General features: G+C 47.3%; 1 protein-coding gene across 1 annotated transcript in view; it reads left to right on the top strand.

The window, feature by feature from the left end:
• The window catches only part of LOC143805897 (cytochrome P450 2G1-like), a 93147-nt gene that overhangs the window by 37792 nt on the left and 32024 nt on the right, over nt 1-23331 (top strand). The window contains exons 5-6 of the mRNA XM_077285647.1: nt 102-278; nt 507-648. Of these exons, the coding sequence (XP_077141762.1) occupies nt 102-278; nt 507-648 (319 nt within the window). The remainder of the gene's footprint in view (nt 1-101; nt 279-506; nt 649-23331) is intronic.

The following is a 23331-nucleotide window of genomic DNA, read 5'->3' as shown; positions in this document are numbered from 1 at the left end:
CTTGTCTCTCAATACAAACTTATTCTTATAAAAGGTGATTTTGAATGTAAAGCAATAAAATAAAAGTAACATCATGTTTTTATATTTTTTTCATTCATTAGTTATTTAACATATTCCCGAAAATAATGTCCCACATTCCTGGTCCTCATCAGAAGATTATTAACTTTGTGGACAACCTGAAGCAATCTATTAAGGAGAAAATACAGACCCATCGAGACACCCATGACAAGGAATGTCCTCGTGACTTCATCGATTGCTTCCTCATGAAGATGGAAGAGGTGCAGTTCTACATTATTTTAGAATTTTTGACATTTGAGGGTTGCATATTTCATGCAGAGAATCTTCATAATAACTTCAGTTCATCTAGCTTTGATAATAATAATGTGTCGATATCAATGTTTTTATTGGTTGGTTTACTTTGTTTCCTGCTGCATTTAAAAAAGTGCTCATAAATCTTTGACAAATTTTGATAAGTAAAATATTAATGAATTTCAATTTATTTTTAGGAAAAAAAAAATCAAGATACAGAATTTCACGATGAGAATCTACTGAGTACAATATTAGACTTATTCCTTGCTGGAACAGAGAGGACCAGTATGACGCTGAGATATGGTTTTCTTATACTCATGAAATATCCAGAAATACAAGGTGATTACTTTACTGCATTTTTATATTATTTACTATGATTAGTGTTGAGCGATACCTTCCGATATCGGAAAGTATCGGTATCGGATTGGATCGGCCGATATCGGCAAAATATCGGATCTCGCCGATACCGAAACCCGATACCAATGCAAGTCAATGGAACGAAAATATCGGAATTAAAATAAACCCTTTCTTTCCTTGTAGGTTCATTCTACATGAAGGAAAACAACTAAGAATAATGTAGGATGTATTGGGGGAGGTGGCGGAGACATTAAAGGCATGGAGGTTTAGCCCAATCAAATAGAATAGCAGGAATTTTTTTTTTTTTTAAGATGTTCGGAGTTACAAAGATATTGACTATGTTAAGAATTTTTTTATTTTGTCAGATATTGATGTTTCACTACTTCCACGCCCTTCACCTTTTTTTTTACTTCTCCCACACTTTCTTCTTCATTATCATCAGCATCTTTGACATCAACTTCTTCTTCACCTTATTCATCTTCTTCTTCATCTTCTACCTATTATTTTTTTTGTTACATTCTTCATATTCTTTTTATTCAACTATTATTCTTCATCATATTCTACTTCTTCATCATATTCTTATTTGTGACAGGCATTCCTGTAGTTGTTATCTATAAAAGTTTGAAGATTACACCTTCCGTTCTGCCTTTCACAAAAGAGTTACATTTGTCCGCGTTCAGTTTGGCCTGCAGCATCAGGCTTTATCCAGGGGCACCACGAGGAGGAACGGACTCACCCCCATACACTGCTTAGTTTTCTTCTGCTTATAATTTAGATAATATCTTTTGCTCTGATATTTAGTGTTATGCTTAATGTTCTTCTGCTCTTTGTTCTGCAGCCTCTTGTTCTTCTGCTTCTCTTTCTTTCATGTCGTCGTCTCCAGGGTCGTCGTCTCCGGGGTCGTCGTCGTCATCGGGGTGGTCTTCAGGGTCATCGTCTCCAGGGTCGTCGTCATCTCAGTGGTTGTCTTCTCTGGTGTCGTCGTCATCTTAGGGGTGGTCTTCCGGGTCGTCGTCTTTAGGGTCTTGAACTTGGAAATGTAGCAGAAGGTACAAGAAGGCTGAGAAAATGCCGAGAACCAGCTGATGGAACTGGAACTCGGATGGCTACCAGAAGGTCCAAGAGCCAATGGAACTACCGAGGACCAGCTGACGTTACTGGAACCCGGTTACTAAGCAGGAGGTACCCGTGCCTGAAAGCACTACCAAGGACCACCTGACATTGGTGGAACTCGGATACACAGAAGGAGGCACCTAATCCAAAGGCTCTACCCGGAACCAGCTGACAGTACCTGAACCAGGATGGGGACCTATTCAAGATTGTCTTCCTAGAGCCCCAACTAGCGGTGTTGGAGCAAAGGGTCAGCAGGGGGAGCAGAGTGTAGGCCGAAGCCTGCACTCTGGAGGCAGCTTTGTGTCTGTGTGGCGTTTGAAGGACACATTGCCGGCTACACAGCAGGGGAACAGCTGGCGTTGCTGATCCCCACTGACACATTGGCGGGTGTTTTTCTCTGTGCAGCCAGCACTTCCAGGCACCAACTGGCAGTGTTAGAGCCCAGGGTCTGCTGGAGGAGCAGAGTGTAGGCCGAAGCCTAATTGAACCAATTTTAAAGGAAACCTTTAACACCCCTCAGGTGTTACAAACTAGAAGAGCCACCTTGTGCAGCAGTAATGCTGCACAAGTCAAAGATTGCTCTTTTACTTTTGTTCCTTGCACACGCTGAATGAAACACGTTTAAAATTTAGCCCCTTATACAGTCAAACTGTCTTTGAGGCGTGACTTTCCTTCTTAATGTGACGCAGCACAGCTGTCAAAACTACCACCTTGGTGCTGGGCGCAGCCTCCTGAGCGTTGCTTTTTGCTGTACAGGAGTCTGCCCTGTTGTGATATCCCTTGGCCCTGCGCTGTTAGCGCTGCCCGTCTTCTGACATCATTTCATGTCGGCCGGTGCGGTTCGCGATGCCCATGAATCCCAGCCCCGCAGTGTCTTTTCATTAATTCACACTGCGGGGCTGGGATTCATGGCCTTGCGCAGTAAATTTGTTCGCCTCTCACTCATGTCCTTACACCTGCTTCAGACTGTGCGGCGTCAGCTGGTCCCTTATCGCATGCCACGGCCATGAAGCCGCACCGTCTGAAGAAGGTGGAAGGAGATGAGTGACAGGCGAACATATGCACTGCTCATGCCCATCAATCACACCCTTGCAGTCAAAAGAAATAAGACACGAGGGGCGTTGTGTCGGGCAGGGCGGCCGCACAGGCGCAGCCAGCCAACCAATGATGTCAGAAGACGGGCAGCGCTACCAAGGGGGTTGCTGCGTGTCATTACAAAGGAAAGTCACACCTCAGGGACGGTTTAATGGTCTCAGGGGACACATTTTATACGTGTTGAGTTCGACGTGTGCAAGGAGAATAACTGAATGAGCCACCTTGTACAAATGCAGCATTACTGCTGTACAAGGTGGCTGTTATACATACAAACGCCTGGGGGGGGGCAGGTTCCCTTCAATTTCAGTTGTTGTGTCTGCGTGGCGTTTGCAGGACACGATGCCGGCTACACAGCAGGGGAACAGCTGGCGTTACTGAACCCCACTGACACATTGGCTGGTGTTTTTCTCTTTGCAGCCAGCAGTTCCGGGCACCAACTGGTGGTGTTAGAGCCCAGGGTCAGCAGGAGGAGCAGAGGAGCAGAGTGTAGGCCGAATCCTGCACTGGAGGCAGTTTTAGGTCTGTTGTGTCTGCGTGGCGTTTGCAGGACACGATGCCGGCTACACAGCAGGGGAACAGCTGGCGTTGCTGAACCCCTCTGACACCTTGGTGGGTGTTTTTCTCTGTGCAGCTAGCACTTCCGGGCACCAACTGACGGTGTTAGAGCCCTGGGTCAGCAGGAGGAGCAGAGGAGTAGAGTGTAGGCCGAAGCCTGCACTGGCGGCAGCTTTGTGTCTGCATGGCGTTTGCAGGACACGTTGCCGGCTACACAGCAGGGGAACAGCTGGCGTTGCTGATCCCCACTGACACATTGGCGGGTGTTTTTCTCTGTGCAGCCAGCACTTCCGGGCACCAACTGGTGGTGTTAGAGCCCAGGGTCTGCAGGAGGCGGAGAGTGTAGGCCGAAGCCTAATTGAACCAATTTTAAAGGTAACCTTTAACCCCCCCTCAGGTGTTACAAACTAGAAGAGCCACCTTGTGCAGCAGTAATGCTGCACAAGTCAAAGATTGCTCTTTTACTTTTGTTCCTTGCACACGCTGAATGAAACACGTTTAAAATTTAGCCCCTTATACAGTCAAACTGTCTTGGAGGCGTGACTTTCCTTCTTAATGAGACGCAGCACAGCTGTCAAAACTACCACCTTGGTGCTGGGCGCAGCCTCCTGAGCGTCGCTTTTTGCTGCACAGGAGTCTGCGCTGTTGTGTTATCCCTTGGTCCTGCGCTGTTAGCGCTGCCGTCTTCTGACATCATTTCATGTCAGCCGGTGCGGTTTGCGATGCCCATGAATCTCAGCCCCGCAGTGTCTTTTCATTAATTCACACTGCGGGGCTGGGATTCATGGCCTTGCGCAGTAAATATGTTCGCCTCTCACTCGTGTCCTTACACCTGCTTCAGACTGTGCGGCGTCAGCTGATCCCTTATTGCATGCCACGGCCATGAAGCCGCACAGTCTGAAGAAGGCGGAAGGAGATGAGTGACAGGCGAACATATGCACTGCTCATGCCCATCAATCACACCCTCGCAGTCAAAAGAAATAAGACACCGAGGGGCGTTGGGTCAGGCAGGGCGCCCGCACAGGCGCAGCCAGCCAACCAATGATGTCAGAAGACGGGCAGTGCTACCAAGGGGGTTGCTGCGTGTCATTACAAAGGAAAGTCACACCTCAGGGATGGTTTAATGGTCTCAGGAGACACATTTTATACGTGTTGAGTTCGACGTGTGCAAGGAGAATAACTGAATGAGCCACCTTGTACAAATGCAGCATTACTGCTGTACAAGGTGGCTGTTATACATACAAACGCCTGGGGGGGACAGGTTCCCTTCAATTTCAGTTGTTGTGTCTGCATGGCGTTTGCAGGACACGATGCCGGCTACACAGCAGGGGAACAGCTGGCGTTACTGAACCCCACTGACACATTGGCTGGTGTTTTTCTCTGAGCAGCCAGCAGTTCCGGGCACCAACTGGTGGTGTTAGGGCCCAGGGACAGCAGGAGGAGAGGGAGCAGAGTGTAGGCCGAAGCCTGCACTGGAGGCAGTTTTAGGTCTGTTGTGTCTGCGTGGCATTTGCAGGTGACGATGCCGGCTACACAGCAGGGGAACAGCTGGCGTTGCTGAACCCCTCTGACACCTTGGCGGGTGTTTTTCTCTGTGCAGCTAGCACTTCCGGGCACCAACTGGCGGTGTTTGAGCCCAGGGTCAGCAGGAGGAGCAGAGGAGCAGAGTGTAGGCCGAAGCCTGCACGGGCAGCAGCTTTGTGTCTGCGTGGCGTTTGCAGGACACGTTGCCGGCTACACAGCAGGGGAACAGCTGGCGTTGCTGATCCCCACTGACACATTGGCGGGTGTTTTTCTCTGTGCAGCCAGCACTTCCGGGCACCAACTGGCGGTGTTAGAGCCCAGGGTCTGCAGGAGGAGCAGAGTGTAGGCCGAAGCCTAATTGAACCAATTTTAAAGGTAACCTTTAACCCCCTCAGGTGTTACAAACTAGAAGAGCCACCTTGTGCAGCAGTAATGCTGCACAAGTCAAAGGTTGCTCTTTTAATTTTGTTCCTTGCACACGCTGAATGAAACACGTTTAAAATGTATCCCCTTTTACAGTCAAACTGTCTTGGAGGCGTGACTTTCCTTCTTAATGAGACGCAGCACAGCTGTCAAAACTACCACCTTGGTGCTGGGCGCCGCGTCCTGAGCATCGCTTTTTGCTGTACAGGAGTCTGCGCTGTTGTGATATCCCTTGGCCCTGAGCTGTTAGCGCTGCCTGTCTTCTGACATCATTTCATGTCGGCCGGTGCGGTTTGCGATGCCCATGAATCCCAGCCCCGCAGTGTCTTTTCATTAATTCACACTGCGGGGCTGGGATTCATGGCCTTGCGCAGTAAATATGTTCGCCTCTCACTCGTGTCCTTACACCTGCTTCAGACTGTGCGGCGTCAGCTGATCCCTTATCGCATGCCACGGCCATGAAGCCGCACAGTCTGAAGAAGGCGGAAGGAGATGAGTGACAGGCGAACATATGCACTGCTCATGCCCATCAATCACACCCTCGCAGTCAAAAGAAATAAGACACCGAGGGGTGTTGTGTCGGGCAGGGCGGCGGCACAGGCGTAGCCAGCCAACCAATGATGTCAGAAGACGGGCAACACTACCAAGGGGGTTGCTGCGTGTCATTACAAAGGAAAATCACACCTCAGGGACGGTTTAATGGTCTCAGGGGACACATTTTATACGTGTTGAGTTCGACATGTGCAAGGAGAATTGTTGTGAATTCTGCTCTTGGGCTCCCTCCGGTGGTTGTAAGTGGTAGCGCTGCTGTCTCTGAATCGCAGCATTTATCAGGTGTGTTCACTTTTTGCAATTTTGACTGGGCTATTTAGTCTTGCTTCACCCTTTAGTCAGTGCCAGTCGTCCATTGTTCCTGAGGATTCACATCCCTGCCTGGTATCTAATGCTTTGCAGTTCATTTCAACAAAGATAAGTTCTGGTCTTGATTTTTGCTGTCCACATGCTGTGGCCTTATTGTTCAGTTATTTACCATGTTTTTGTCTTGTCCAGCTTGGTCTGTATAAGGATTTGTTTAGCCAAGCTGGTATCTCTGCTGGAGATGCAGATATACCCTCCATATCTTTAGTTAGTTGTGGAGATTTTGTATTTTCTGTGGTGGATATTTTCTAGTGTTTTAATACTGACCGCATAGTACTCTGTCCTATCCTTTCTATTTAGCTAGAAGTGGCCTCCTTTGCTAAATTCTCATTTCAGTCTGTGTATGTTTTTTCCCTCTCCTCTCACATTCAATATTTGTGGGGGGCTGTCTATCCCTTGGGGATTTTCTCTGAGGCAAGATAGTTTTCCCTTTTCTATCTCTAGGGGTAATTAGTCCTCCGGCTGTGTCGAGATGTCTAGGGAGCGCTAGGTACATTCCACGGCTACTTCTAGTTGCGGTGTTAAGTTCAGGGTCTGCGGTCAGTACAGGTACCACCTTCTCCAGAGTACGTCTCATGCTGCTCTTAGGTCACCAGATCATAACAGAGAATAACTGAATGAGCCATCTTGTACAAATGCAGCATTACTGCTGTACAAGGTGGCTGTTATACATACAAACGCCTGGGGGGGCAGTTTCCCTTCAATTTCAGTTGTTGTGTCTGCGTGGCGTTTGCAGGACACGATGCCGGCTACACAGCAGGGAAACAGCTGGCGTTGCTGAGCCCCTCTGACACCTTGGCGGGTGTTTTTCTCTGTGCAGCCAGCACTTCCGGGCACCAACTGGCGGTGTTAGAGCCCAGGGTCTGCAGGAGGAGCAGAGTGTAGGCCGAAGCCTGCACTGGTGGCAGCTTTGTGTCTACTTGGCGTTTGCAGGACATGTTGCTGGCTACACAACAAGGGAACAGCTGGCGTTGCTGATCCCCACTGACACATTGGCGGGTGTTTTTCTCTGTGCAGCCAGCACTTCCGGGCACCAACTGGCGGTGTTAGAGCCCAGGGTCTGCAGGAGGAGCAGAGTGTAGGCCGAAGCCTAATTGAACCAATTTTAAAGGTAACCTTTAACCCCCTCAGGTGTTACAAACTAGAAGAGCCACCTTGTGCAGCAGTAATGCTGCACAAGTCAAATGTTGCTCTTTTAATTTTGTTCCTTGCACACGCTGAATGAAACACGTTTAAAATTTAGCCCCTTATACAGTCAAACTGTCTTGGAGGCGTAACTTTCCGTCTTAATGAGAAGCAGCACAGCAGTCAAAACTATCACCTTGGTGCTGGGCGCAGCCTCCTGAGCGTTGCATTTTGCTGTACATGCGTTTGCGCTGTTGTGTTATCCCTTGGCCCTGCGCTGTTAGCGCTGCCGGTCTTCTGACATCATTTCTGTTATGATCCGGTGACCTTGGAGCCGCATGAGAGACTTTCTCAGGAGTAGGTGGTACCTGTACTGACCGCAAACCCTAAACTAACACCGCAACTAGAAGTAGCTGTGGGATGTACCTAACACTTCCTAGACACCTCGACACAGCCAGAGGACTAAATACCTCTATAGATGGAAATGGGAATTCTATCTTGCCTCAGAGCAGAACCCCAAAGGATAGGCAGCCCCCCACAAATATTGACTGTGAGTATAAGAGGAAAGACACACGCAGGCAGAAAAACAGGATTTAGCAAAAGAGGCACTTCTAGCTAAATAGAAAAGGATAGGACAGAATACTAAGCGGTCAGTATTAAAATCCTAAAAATATCCACAGCAGATAATACAAATATTCTACATCTAACTAAAGACATAGAAAGTATATCTGCATCTCCTGAGAATCCAGCATGACTGAAAAATCCAATCAAAGTCTAAGCTGGACAAAAACACAATGAATTGCACTGAATTGCAAAGCACACTGCAAGTGTGCACAGAGACAAAAACCAGACACTTATCTTTAGCTGAATTGGCAGCAGGGCATGAGGAACCAGAGAGAGATGCAATCCCTCCAAGTACAATGGACAACTGGCAAGGACTCATGGATCCTGCAAACCTAAATACCTAGTAAAGCTGCAATCAGCAGAAACACCTGCCCTGGATTACAACCCCAAGACAACTGCACTACCACCAACAACCACCGGAGGGAGCCCAAGAGCAGAATTCACAACAGTACTCCCCCTTGAAGAGGGGTCACCGAACCCTCACCAGAGCCCCCAGGCTGATCAGGACGAGCCAGATGAAAGGCACGGACCAAATCAGCAGCATGGACATAAGAGGCAAAAACCCAAGAATTATCCTCCAGGCCATAACCCTTCCATTTGACAAGGTACTGAAGCCTCCGCCTCGAAAAGCGAGAATCCAAAATCTTCTCAACCACATACTCCAACTCCCCATCAACCAACACAGGAGCAGGAGGATCAACAGAGAGAACAACGGGCACCACATATTTCCGCAATAAAGATCTATGGAAAACATTATGGATGGCAAAAGAGGCCCGAAGGGCCAAACGAAAAGACACCGGATTGATAATCTCAGAAATCCTATAAGGACCAATAAACCGAGGCTTAAACTTAGGGGAAGAAACCTTCATAGGAACATGACAGGAAGACAACCAGACCAGATCCCCAACCCGAAGCCGGGAACCAACACACTGACGACGGTTAGCAAAACGTTGAGCCTCCTCCTGAGACAACACCAAATTGTCCACCACATGAGCCCAAATCTGCTGCAACCTGTCAACCACAGAATCCACACCAGGACAGTCAGAAGACTCAACCTGCCCCGAAGAAAAACGAGGATGAAAACCAAAATTACAAACGAAGGGCGAAACCAAGGTAGCCGAACTAGCCCGATTATTAAGGGCAAACTCGGCCAATGGCAAGAAAGCCACCCAATCATCCTGATCAGCAGACACAAAGCATCTCAAATAAGGTTTCTTAGTCTGATTAGTTTGCTCGGTCTGGCCATTTGTCTGAGGATGAAATGCGGAAGAAAAAGACAAATCAATGCCCAGCCTAGCACAAAAGGCCCGCCAAAACCTAGAAACAAACTGGGAACCTCTGTCGGACACAATATTCTCTGGAATACCATGCAAATGAACCACATGCTGAAAAAACAACAGAACCAAATCAGAAGAGGAAGGCAATTTAGGCAAAGGCACCAAATGAACCATCTTAGAAAACCGGTCACAAACCACCCAGATAACCGACATCCTCTGGGAAACCGGAAGATCTGAAATAAAATCCACAGAAATATGCGTCCAGGGCCTCTCAGGGACCGGCAAAGGCAAAAGCAACCCACTAGCACGGGAACAACAAAACTTGGCCCGCGCACAAGTCCCACAGGACATCACAAAAGAACGCACATCACGCGACAAAGAAGGCCACCAAAACGACCTACCAACCAAATCTCTGGTACCAAAAATACCAGGATGGCCAGCCAACACAGAACAATGAACCTCAGAAATCACTCTACTAGTCCATCTATCAGGAACAAACAGTTTCCCCAGTGGACAGCGGTCAGGTTTGTCAGCCTGAAATTCCTGCAGAACCCGTCACAAATCAGGGGAAATGGCAGAAAGGACCACCCCTTCCTTCAGAATGCCGACCGGCTCAAGTACCTCAGGAGAAGCAGGCAAAAAACTCCTAGAGAGGGCATCAGCCTTAATATTCTTAGAACCCGGAAGATACGAGACCACGAAATCAAAACGGGAGAAAAACAGGGACCATCGAGCCTGTCTAGGATTCAGCCGTTTGGCAGATTCGAGGTAAATCAGATTTTTATGATCGGTCAAGACCACAATACGGTGCTTGGCTCCCTCAAGCCAATGACGCCATTCCTCAAATGCCCACTTCATAGCCAACAACTCCCGATTGCCGACATCATAATTGCGTTCAGCAGGCGAAAACTTACGGGAAAAGAAGGCACACGGTTTCATCAAGGAACCATCAGAATTCCTCTGAGACAAAACGGCCCCTGCCCCAATCTCAGAAGCGTCAACCTCAACCTGAAACGGAAAAGAAACATCTGGCTGACGCAACACCGGGGCAGAAGTAAATCGGCGTTTAAGCTCCTGAAAGGCAGAGACAGCCACAGAGGACCAATTCGTTACATCAGCGCCTTTCTTCGTCAAATCGGTCAGGGGTTTAACCACACTGGAGAAGTTAGCAATGAAACGGCGATAAAAATTAGCAAAGCCCCAAAATTTCTGAAGGCTCTTCACGGATGTGGGCTGAATCCAATCATGAATGGCCTGAACCTTAACCAGATCCATCTCTATAGATGAGGGAGAAAAAATAAAGCCCAAAAAAGAAACTTTCTGCACTCCAAAGAGACACTTAGACCCCTTCACAAACAAAGCATTATCACGAAGGATCTGAAATACCATCCTGACCTGTTTCACATGAGACTCCCAATCATCGGAAAAAATTAAGATGTCATCCAAATATACAATCATGAATTTATCAAGATAATTCCAGAAGATATCATGCATGAAGGACTGAAAAACAGATGGAGCATTAGAGAGCCCGAATGGCATCACAAGGTATTCAAAATGGGCTTCGGGCATATTAAACGCAGTTTTCCATTCGTCACCCTGCTTAATACGAACAAGATTATATGCCCCTCGAAGGTCAATTTTAGTAAACCAACTAGCCCCCTTAATCCTGGCAAACAAATCGGAAAGCAAAGGTAAAGGGTATTGAAACTTGACCGTGATCTTATTCAAGAGGCGATAATCAATACAGGGTCTCAAGGAGCCATCCTTCTTAGCAACAAAAAAAAATCCCGCTCCCAACGGTGAAGAAGATGGCCGAATATGCCCTTTCTCCAAAGACTCCTTAACATAAGTCCGCATGGCGGTATGTTCAGGCACAGACAGGTTGAAAAGTCGGCCCTTAGGAAACTTACAGCCTGGAATCAAGTCAATAGCACAATCACAGTCCCTATGCGGTGGAAGGTAACTGGACTTGGGCTCCTCGAATACATCCTGAAAATCAGACAAAAACTCTGGAACTTCAGAAGAGGAGGAAGAGGAGATTGACATGACAGGAACGTCATTATGAACCCCCTGACAACCCCAACTAGTCACAGACATAGACTTCCAATCCAACACAGGATTATGTATCTGCAACCATGGAAAACCCAGCACAATAGCATCATGCAAATTATGCAACACCAGAAAACGACAATCTTCCTGATGGGCTGGCACCATGCACATTGTCACCTGTGTCCAAAACTGGGGTTTATTTTTAGCCAAAGGTGTAGCATCAATGCCCCTTAAAGGAATAGGGTTCTGCAAAGACTGCAAGGGGAAACCACAATGCCTGGCAAATTCAAAGTCCATTAAGTTCAAAGCGGCGCCTGAATCCACAAACACCATGACAGAAAATGACGACAATGAGCAGATCAAGGTCACAGATAACAGAAATTTAGGTTGTACGGTTCCGATGGTAACTGAACTAGCGATTCTCTTTGTACGCTTTGGGCAGACTGAAATGACATGAGATGCATCGCCACAATAAAAACACAACCTATTCTGACGTCTGAATCCTTGTCGTTCCGTTCTAGACAGAATCCTATCACACTGCATAGGCTCAGGCATCTGCTCTGAGGACAATGCCACAGCGGGCACAGTTCTGCGCTCCCACAAGCGCCGATCAATCTGAATGGCCAGAGACATAGAATCACTCAGACCAACAGGCGTGGGAAACCCCAAGATAACATCTTTAACAGATTCAGAAAGACCCTTTCTGAAAATTGCCGCCAAAGCATCTTCATTCCATTTAGTCAGCACAGACCATTTTCTAAATTTCTGACAATACAATTCTGCCGCTTCTTGACCCTGAGACAGGGCCAACAAGGTCTTCTCCGCTTGATCCACAGAATTTGGTTCATCATATAATAATCCTAGAGCCTGAAAAAAGGCATCAACATTAAACAAGGCCGGATTCCCAGATTCCAGGGAAAATGCCCAATCCTGAGGGTCGCCACACAGCAGGGAGATGACAATTTTAACCTGCTGAATGGGATCACCAGAGGAACGAGGCTTCAGAGCAAAAAACAGTTTACAGTTGTTTTTAAAACTCAAAAATTTGGACCTGTCCCCAAAAAACAAATCAGGAGTAGGAATCCTAGGCTCTAAAAGCGGAGTCTGAACAATATAATCAGAAATACCCTGTACCCTAGCAGCAAGCTGGTCTACACGAGAAACTAATCCCTGAACATCCATGCTAGCACAAGACTCCTCAGTCACCCAGAGGAAAAGAGGGAAGAATAGACAAAACAGGCTACAGAAAAAAAAATGGCTCTTTCTTCCCTTCTTCTGAGATGCATTTAACTCATTGTTGGCCAGTTGTACTGTTATGATCCGGTGACCTTGGAGCCGCATGAGAGACTTTCTCAGGAGTAGGTGGTACCTGTACTGACCGCAAACCCTAAACTAACACCGCAACTAGAAGTAGCCGTGGGATGCACCTAACACTTCCTAGACACCTCGACACAGCCGGAGGACTAAATACCCTTATAGATGGAAATGGGAATTCTATCTTGCCTCAGAGCAGAACCCCAAAGGATAGGCAGTCCCCCACAAATATTGACTGTGAGTATAAGAGGAAAGACACACGCAGGCAGAAAAACAGGATTTAGCAAAAGAGGCACTTCTAGCTAAATAGAAAAGGATAGGACAGAATACTAAGCGGTCAGTATTAAAATCCTAAAAATATCCACAGCAGATAATACAAATATTCTACATCTAACTAAAGACATAGAAAGTGTATCTGCATCTCCTGAGAATCCAGCATGACTGAAAAATACAAACAAAGTCTAAGCTGGACAAAAACACAATGAATTGCACTGAATTGCAAAGCACACTGCAAGTGTGCACAGAGACAAAAACCAGACACTTATCTTTAGCTGAATTGGCAGCAGGGCATGAGGAACCAGAGAGAGATGCAATCCCTCCAAGTACAATGGACAACTGGCAAGGACTCATGGATCCTGCAAACCTAAATACCTAGTAAAGCTGCAATCAGCAGAAACACCTGCCCTGGATTACAACCCCAAGACAACTGCACTACCACCAACAACCACCGGAGGGAGCCCAAAAGCAGAATTCACAACACATTTCATGTCGGCCGGTGCGGTTCGCGATGCCCATGAATCCCAGCCCTGCAGTGTCTTTTCATTAATTCACACTGCGGGGCTGGGATTCATGGCCTTGCGCAGTAAATATGTTCACCTCTCACTCGTGTCCTTACATCTGCTTCAGACTGTGCAGTGTCAACTGATCCCTTATCGCATGCCACGGCCATAAAGCCGCACAGTCTGAAGAAGGCGGAAGGAGATGAGTGACAGGCGAAAATATGCACTGCTCATGCCCATCAATCACACCCTCAGAATCAAAAGAAATAAGACACCGAGGGGCGTTGTGTCGGGCAGGGCGGCCGCACAGGCGCAGCCAGCCAACAAATGATGTCAGAAGATGGGCAGCGCTACCAAGGGTGTTGCTGCGTGTCATTACAAAGGCAAGTCACACCTCAAGGACGGTTTAATGGTCTCAGGGGACACATTTTATATGTGTTGAGTTCGAAGTGTGCAAGGAGAATAACTGAATGAGCCACCTCGTACAAATGCAGCATTACTGCTGCACAAGGTGGCTGTTATACATACAAACACGTGGGGGGGACAGGTTCCCTTCAATTTCAGTTGTTGTGTCTGCGTGGCGTTTGCAGGACACGATGCCGGCTACACAGCAGGGGAACAGCTGGCGTTACTGAACCCCACTGACACATTGGCTCGTGTTTTTCTCTGTGCAGCCAGCAGTTCCGGGCACCAACTGGCGGTGTTAGAGCCCAGGGACAGCAGGAGGAGAGGGAGCAGAGTGTAGGCCGAATGTTATGATCTGGTGGCCTAGGAGTAGCATGGACGAGCTCTGGAGTAGGTGGCCTCTATACTGACCGCAGACCCTGAACTTAACACCGCAACTAGAAGTAGCCGTGGAATGTTCCTGTCACTCCCTAGACACCTCGTCACAGCCGGAGGACTAATTACCCTTAAAGAAAGAAACAGGAAAACTATCTTGCCTCAGAGAAAATCCCCAAAAGAAAGACAGCCCCCCACAAATATTGACTGTGAGAGGAGAGGGAAATTACAAACGCAGACTGAAAACAGAATTTAGCAAAGGAGGCCACGCTACCTAGAAAGAAAAGACAGGACAGAGTACTGTGCGGTCAGTATTAAAATACTACAAAAATCCACCACAGAGAATACAAAAATCTCCACACCTAACTAAAGGCATGGAGGGTAACTCTGCAACTCCAGAGCTTCCAGCTTGGCTAAATAAATCCTTACACAGACAACGCTGGACAAGAAAAAACATAGCAATTCACTGAACTATAAAGTCCACCGCATGTGGACTGCAAAAACAAAGCCAGGACTTATCTTTGATGATTTGGACAATCCAGCAGGAGAAACCAAGCAGAGAAGTGAATCCTCCAGAAAACAATGGACAACTGGCACTCACTAAAGGGTGAAGCCAGACTAAATAGCCCCGTCCAAAGTGGAAGCACCTGATGACTGCTGTGAAGGACAAACAGCAGCACTACCACTTATAACCACCGGAGGGAGCCCAAGAGCAGAACCCACAACAGAATTCACAACAGTACCCCCCCCTTGAGGAGGGGTCACCGAGCCCTCCCCAGAGCCCCCAGGCCGATCCGGACGAGCCAAATGGAAGGCACGAACCAAATTGTCAGCATGAAAATCGGAGGCAACAACCCAAGAATTCTCCTCCTGGCCATAACCCTTCCACTTGACAAGATACTGAAGCCTCCGTCTTGAAAAATGAGAATCCAAGATCTTCTCCACAACATACTCCAACTCCCCATCAATCAACACCGGGGCAGGAGGATCAACAGAGGGAACCACGGGCACCACATATTTCCGCAACAAAGATCTATGAAAAACACTATGGATGGAAAAAGAGGCTGTAAGGGCGAAAAGACACTGGATTGATAATCTCAGAAATCCTATAAGGACCAATAAACCGAGGCTTGAACTTCGGGGAATAAACCTTCATAGGAACATGACGAGAAGACAACCAGACCAAATCCCCAACCTGAAGCCGGGAACCCACACGCCGACGACGGTTGGCAAAACGCTGAGCCTCCTCCTGAGACAACACCAAATTGTCCACAACATGAGCCCAAATCTGCTGCAACCTGTCAACCACAGAGTCCACCCCAGGACAATCAGAAGACTCAACCTGCCCTGAAGAAAAACGAGGATGAAACCCAGAATTACAAAAGAATGGTGAAACCAAGGTAGCAGAACTAGCCCGATTATTAAGGGCAAACTCGGCCAATGGCAAGAAAGCCACCCAATCATCCTGATCGGCAGACACAAAGCATCTCAAATAAGTTTCCAAAGTCTGGTTAGTTCGCTCGGTTTGGCCGTTTGTCTGAGGATGAAATGCGGAAGAAAAAGACAAATCAATGCCCAGCTTAGCACAAAAGGACCGACAAAACCTAGAAACAAACTGGGAACATCTATCGGACACAATATTCTCCGGAATGCCATGCAAACGAACCACATGCTGAAAAAACAACGGAACCAACTCAGAAGAGGAAGGCAATTTAGGCAAAGGTACCAAATGAACCATCTTAGAAAACCGGTCACAGACCACCCAGATAACAGACATCCTCTGGGAAACAGAAAGATCCGAAATAAAATCCATAGAAATATGCGTCCAAGGCCTCTCAGGGACCGGCAAAGGCAAAAGCAACCCACTGGCGCGGGAGCAGCAATGGTTGGCCCGCGCACAAGTCCCACAGGACTGCACAAAAGAATGCACATCCCGTGACAAAGAAGGCCACCAAAAGGACCTACTAACCAAATCTCTGGTACCAAAAATCCGAGGATGGCCAGCCAACACAGAACAGTGAACCTCAGAAATCACTTTACTAGTCCATCTGTCAGGAACAAACAGTTTCCCCGCTGGACAGCGATCAGGTTTATCAGCCTGAAACTCCTGAAGGACCCGTCGCAAATCAGGGGAGATGGCAGAAAGAATCACCCCCTCCTTCAGAATACCAACCGGCTCAAGAATCCCAGGGGAATCAGGCAAAAAACTCCTAGAGAGGGCATCAGCCTTAACATTCTTAGAACCCGGAAGATACGAGACAACAAAATCAAAACGGGAGAAAAACAGGGACCATCAGGCCTGTCTAGGATTCAGCCGTTTGGCAGACTCGAGGTAAATCAGATTCTTATGATCGGTCAAGACCACATTACGGTGCTTGGCCCCCTCAAGCCAATGTCGCCACTCCTCAAATGCCCACTTCATAGCCAACAACTCACGATTGCTGACATCATAATTGCGTTCCGCAGGCGAAAACTTTCGAGAAAAGAAGGCACACGGTTTCATCAAGGAACCATCAGAATTCCTCTGAGACAAAACGGACCCTGCCCCAATCTCAGAAGCGTCAACCTCAACCTGAAAAGGAAGAGAAACATCCGGCTGACGCAACACAGGGGCAGAAGTAAATCGGCGCTTAAGCTCCTGAAAGGCAGAAACAGCCTCAGAGGACCAATTCGCTACATCAGCGCCCTTCCTCGTCAAATCGGTCAGGGGTTTAACCACAATGGAGAAGTTGGCAATGAAACGGCGATAAAAATTAGCAAAGCCCAAAAATTTCTGAAGGCTCTTTATGGATGTAGGCTGGATCCAATCATGAATGGCCTGAACCTTAACCGGATCCATTTCTATAGATGATGGAGAAAAAATGAAGCCCAAAAAAGAAACCTTCTGTACTCCAAAGAGGCACTTAGACCCCTTCACAAACAAGGCATTATCATGAAGGACCTGAAATACCATCCTGACTTGTTTCACATGAGACTCCCAATCATCTGAAAAAATCAAAATATCATCCAAATATACAATAATGAATTTATCAAGATAATTCCGAAAAATATCATGCATGAAGGACTGAAACACAGATGGGGCATTAGAGAGTCCGAATGGCATCACAAGATATTCAAAATGGCCCTTGGGCGTATTAAACGCAGTTTTCCATTCGTCACCCTGCTTAATACGAACAAGATTATATGCCCCTCGAAGGTCAATCTTAGTAAACCAACTAGCCCCCTTAATCCTGGCAAACAAATCAGAAAGCAAAGGCAAAAGGTATTGGAATTTGACCGTGATCTTATTCAAGAGGCGATAATCAATACAGGGTCTCAAGGAGCCATCCTTCTTGGCAACAAAAAAAAACCCTGCTCCCAATGGAGAAGAAGATGGCCGAATATGCCCCTTCTCCAAGGACTCCTTTACATAACTCCACATGGCGGTATGTTCTGGCACAGACAGGTTGAAAAGTCGGCCCTTAGGAAACTTACAGCCTGGAATCAAGTCAATAGCACAATCACAGTCCCTATGCGGTGGAAGGGAACTGGACTTGGGCTCATCGAAAACATCCTGGAAATCTGACAGAAACTCAGGAATTTCAGAAGAGGGGGGGGAGGAAATTGACATCAAAGGAACATCACCATGAACCCCCTGACAACCCCAACTAGTCACAGACATAGATTTCCAATCCAACCCCGGATTATGTACCTGTAACCATGGAAACCCCAGCACAATAGCATCATGCAAATTATGCAACACCAGGAAACGACAATCTTCCTGATGGGCTGGCGCCATGCACATGGTTAACTGTGTCCAAAACTGGGGTTTATTTTTAGCCAATGGTGTAGAATCAATACCCCTCAAAGGTATAGGACTCCGCAAAGGCTGTAAGGGAAAACCACAATGTCTGGCAAATTCTAAGTCCATCAAATTTAAAGCGGCGCCTGAATCCACAAATGCCATGACAGAGAATGATGATAATGAGCAGATCAGGGTCACAGATAACATAAATTTAGGTTGTACAGTACTGATTGTAACGGAATTAGCGATTCTCTTGGCACACTTAGGGAAATCAGAAATAACATGAGCAGAATCGCCGCAGTAAAAGCACAACCTATTCTGATGTCTGAATCCTTGGTGTTCAGCTCTAGACACAATCCTATCACACTGCATAGGCTCAGGACTCCGCTCGGAAGACAACGCCATAGTGTGCACAACTCTGCGCTCACGCAAGCGCCGATCAATTTGAATGGCCAGAGACATAGAATCACTCAGACCTGCAGGCGTGGGGAACCCCACCATAACATCTTTAACAGATTCAGAAAGACCCTTTCTGAAAATTGCCGCCAAAGCATGCTCATTCCACTTAGTAAGCACAGACCATTTTCTAAATTTCTGGCAATATGATTCTGCCGCTTCTTGACCCTGACACAGGGCCAACAAGGTTTTCTCAGCATGATCCACAGAATTAGGTTCATCATACAATAACCCAAGCGCCTGAAAAAAGGTGTCTACATTAAGCAAGGCCAGATTCCCAGATTCCAGGGAAAATGCCCAATCCTGCGGGTCGCCACGCAACAGAGAAATGACAATTTTTACCTGCTGGATGGGATCACCAGAGGAACGGGGCTTCAGAGCAAAAAACAGTTTACAGTTATTTTTAAAGCTCAAAAATTTGGACCTGTCCCCAAAAAACAGATCGGGGATAGGAATTCTAGGCTCTAAAACAGGAGTCTGCACGATATAATCAGAAATACCCTGTACTCTAGCAGCAAGTTGATCCACCCGAGAAGCAAGTCCCTGAACATCCATGTCAGCGCCTAACTCCTGAGCCACCCAGAGGTGAAGAGGGAAAAAAAAACACAACAGAGTACAGAAAAAAAAATGGCTCAGCACTTTCTTTCCCTTCTTTTGAGATGCGGTTAACTCATTTTTGGCCAGTTGTACTGTTATGATCTGGTGGCCTAGGAGCAGCATGGACGAGCTCTGGAGTAGGTGGCCTCTATACTGACCGCAGACCCTGAACTTAACACCGCAACTAGAAGTAGCCGTGGAATGTTCCTGTCACTCCCTAGACACATTGTCACAGCCGGAGGACTAATTACCCCTAAAGAAAGAAACAGGAAAACTATCTTGCCTCAGAGAAAATCCCCAAAGGAAAGACAGCCCCCCACAAATATTGACTGTGAGAGGAGAGGGAAATTACAAACGCAGACTGAAAACAGAATTTAGCAAAGGAGGCCACGCTACCTAGAAAGAAAAGACAGGACAGAGTACTGTGCGGTCAGTATTAAAATAATACAAAAATCCACCACAGAGAATACAAAAATCTCTACACCTAACTAAAGGCATGGAGGGTAACTCTGCAACTCCAGAGCTTCCAGCTTGGCTGAATAAATCCTTACACAGACAAAGCTGGACAAGAAAAAACATAGCAATTCACTGAACTATAAAGTCCACCGCATGTGGACTGCAAAAACAAAGCCAGGACTTATCTTTGGACAATCCAGCAGGAGAAACCAAGCAGAGAAGTGAATCCTCCAGAAAACAATGGACAACTGGCACTCACTAAAGGGTGAAGCCAGACTAAATAGCCCCATCCAAAGTGGAAGCACCTGATGACTGCTGTGAAGGACAGACAGCAGCACTACCACATATAACCACCGCAGGGAGCCCAAGAGCAGAACCCACAACAGAATTCACAACAGCCGAAGCCTGCACTGGAGGCAATTTTAGGTCTGTTGTGTTCTCGTGGCGTTTGCAGGACACGATACCGGCTACACAGCAGGCGAACAGCTGGCGTTGCTGAACCCCTCTGACACTTTGGTGGGTGTTTTTCTCTGAGCAGCTAGCACTTCCGGGCACCAACTGGCAGTGTTAGAGCCCAGGGTCAGCAGAAGGAGCAGAGTGTAGGCCGATGCCTGCACTGGAGGCAGTTTTAGGTCTGTTGTGTCTGCGTGGCGTTTGCAGGACACGATGCCGGCTACACAGCAGGGGAACAGCTGGCATTGCTGAACCCCTCTGACACCTTGGCGGGTGTTTTTCTCTGTGTAGCTAGCACTTCCGGGCACAAACTGGCGGTGTTAGAGCCCAGGGTCAGCAGGAGGAGCAGAGTGTAGGCCGAAGCCTGCACTGGCAGCAGCTTTGTGTCTGCGTGGCGTTTGCAGGACACGTTGCCGGCTACACAGCAGGGGAACAGCTGGCGTTGCTGATCCCCACTGACACATTGGTGGGTGTTTTTCTCTGTGCAGCCAGCACTTCCGGGCACCAACTGGCGGTGTTAGAGCCCAGGGTCTGCAGGAGGAGCAGAGTGTAGGCCGAAGCCTAATTGAACCAATTTTAAAGGTAACCTTTAACCCCCCCTCAGGTGTTACAAACTAGAAGAGCCACCTTGTGCAGCAGTAATGCTGCACAAGTCAAAGGTTGCTTTTTTAATTTTGTTCCTTGCACACGCTGAATGAAACACGTTTAAAATTTAGCCCCTTATACAGTCAAACTGTCTTGGAGGCATGACTTTCCTTCTTAATGAGACGCAGCACAGCTGTCAAAACTACCACCTTGGTGCTGGGCGCAGCCTCCTGAGCGTCGCTTTTTGCTGCACAGGAGTCTGCGCTGTTGTGTTATCCCTTGGTCCTGCGCTGTTAGCGCTGCCCGTCTTCTGACATCATTTCATGTCAGCCGGTGCGGTTTGCGATGCCCATGAATCTCAGCCCCGCAGTGTCTTTTCATTAATTCACACTGCGGGGCTGGGATTCATGGCCTTGCGCAGTAAATATGTTCGCCTCTCACTCGTGTCCTTACACCTGCTTCAGACTGTGCGGCGTCAGCTGATCCCTTATCGCATGCCACGGCCATGAAGCCGCACAGTCTGAAGAAGGCAGAAGGAGATGAGTGACAGGCGAACATATGCACTGCTCATGCCCATCAATCACACCCTCGCAGTCAAAAGAAATAAGACACCGAGGGGTGTTGTGTCGGGCAAGGCGGCCGCACAGGCGCAGCCAGCCAACCAATGATGTCAGAAGACGGGCAGCACTACCAAGGGGGTTGCTGCGTGTCATTACAAAGGAAAGTTACACCTCAGGGACGGTTTAATGGTCTCAGGGGACACATTTTATACGTGTTGTGTTGTGAATTCTGTTTGTGGGCTCCCCCGGTGGTGTTTTATGGTATTGCCACTTATTTGCCTTCTTCTATCCTTGATCACCTGTTGACACCCATTAGGGGAGTTTCCTATTTAAGGCTGCTTGGCTGCTGGTCCGATGCCGGCCAACAATGTATCAGTAGCATTCTGTTGCATTCTCCTGCCTCAAGTTCCAGTTCAGCTAAGTTGAATTTTGTTCCTAGTTAATGTTATTTTTTGTCCAGCTATCTGCAATGTGACTCTCTGCAGCTGGAAGCTCTCGTGGACTGAAATTGCCACTCCAGTGGCATGAGTTGTCACTGGAGTTTTAAAGTAATTTCAGGATGGTGTTTTTGAGTAGTGTTTTGAAGTTGACCGTGAAGTAACTCTTTCCTGTACTTCTGCTATCTAGTAAGCGGACCTCACTGTGCTAAATCTGCTGTTCATCCTACGTATGTCTTTTCCTCTTGACTCACCGTCAATATTTGTGGGGGCCTGCTATCTCCTTTTGGGGTTCATCTCTGGAGGTAAGGCAGGCCTGTATATTCCTCTGATAGGGGTAGTTAGATCTCCGGCTGGCGCGTGGTGTCTAGGGCATCGTAGGAACACTCCCTGGCTACTTCCAGTGTTGTGTCAGGTTCAGGTCACGGTCACTTTAGTTTCCATCACCCGAGAGCTAGTCCGTTTGTTATTTTTGATTTCCCTGCCATTGGGAAAATCATAACAGTTTGGCCGGCCACATGTGTTAAAACTATGCACTAAAGCAGGAAAGGATATGAAAAGGTTTTTTTTTTCCTTCTGTGTTTGGAAAGTGCACCTTAGTGCTTATTTGTACTCCTTGCTTAAACTGCAGTCTTCAGCCTTTTTTTTTTTTTTTTCCTCTCCTCTTAATCTTTGAATGGCTTTGGTTACACCTGTTTGAATCATGGATCCACAGAGTTTGGTTGCAGGTCTGAATGACCTGGCTTCAAAGGTCCAGAACTTACAAGATTTTGTTATACGTGCTCCAATGTCTGAACCTAAGATCCCTATGCCTGAATTTTTTACCGGAGACAGATCCCGTTTTTTGAATTTCAGAGAGAATTGTAAATTGTTTTTGTCTCTGAAATCTCACTCTGCTGGTGATCCTGCGCAACAGGTTAAAATTGTTATTTCTCTATTGCGGGGTGACCCACAAAGTTGGGCATTTGCATTGTCGCCAGGGGATCCTGCGTTATTAAATGTAGATGCGTTTTTTCTGGCTTTGGGGTTGCTTTATGAAGAACCTAATTTAGAGATTTTGGCTGAGAAAGCCTTGATAGCTCTTTCCCAAGGGCAAGATGAAGCTGAGATATACTGCCAGAAATTTCGTAAATGGTCGGTACTTACTAAATGGAATGAGTGCGCTCTAGCAGCTAATTTCAGAGAAGGTCTCTCTGATGCCGTGAAGGATGTCATGGTGGGGTTCCCTGTGCCTACAGGTCTGAATGATGCCATGAAATTGGCTATCCAGATTGATCGGCGTTTACGGGAGCGCAAATCTGTGCACCATATGGCGGTATCTTCTGAGCAAAAATCTGTGCACCATATGGCGGTATCTTTTGAGCAAAAACCTGTGCACCATATGGCGGTATCTTCTGAGCAAAAACCTGTGCACCATATGGCGGTATCTTCTGAGCAAAAACCTGTGCATCATTTGGCGGTGACCTCTGAAAAGGCACCAGAGCATATGCAATGCGATAGTGTATTGTCTAGAGGCGAACGACAGAATTACAGGCGCAAAAATGGGTTGTGCTTCTATTGTGGAGATCCAGCTCATGTTATATCAGCATGCTCTAAACGCATAAAGAAGGTTGATAAAAAGGTTGATAAATCTTTTTCTATGGGTACCTTGCAGTCTAAATTTCTTTTGTCCGTGACATTGATTTGTACTTTATCATCTGTTACTGTGGATGCTTATGTGGATTCTGGCGCCGCTCTGAGTCTCATGGATTGGTCCTTTGC

This window comes from Ranitomeya variabilis, chromosome 2, assembly GCF_051348905.1.
Source record: "Ranitomeya variabilis isolate aRanVar5 chromosome 2, aRanVar5.hap1, whole genome shotgun sequence".
Classification (NCBI taxonomy): domain Eukaryota; kingdom Metazoa; phylum Chordata; class Amphibia; order Anura; family Dendrobatidae; genus Ranitomeya; species Ranitomeya variabilis.
Note: the sequence above shows the minus strand (reverse complement) of the source record. Positions and strands in the feature narration are given on the sequence as shown.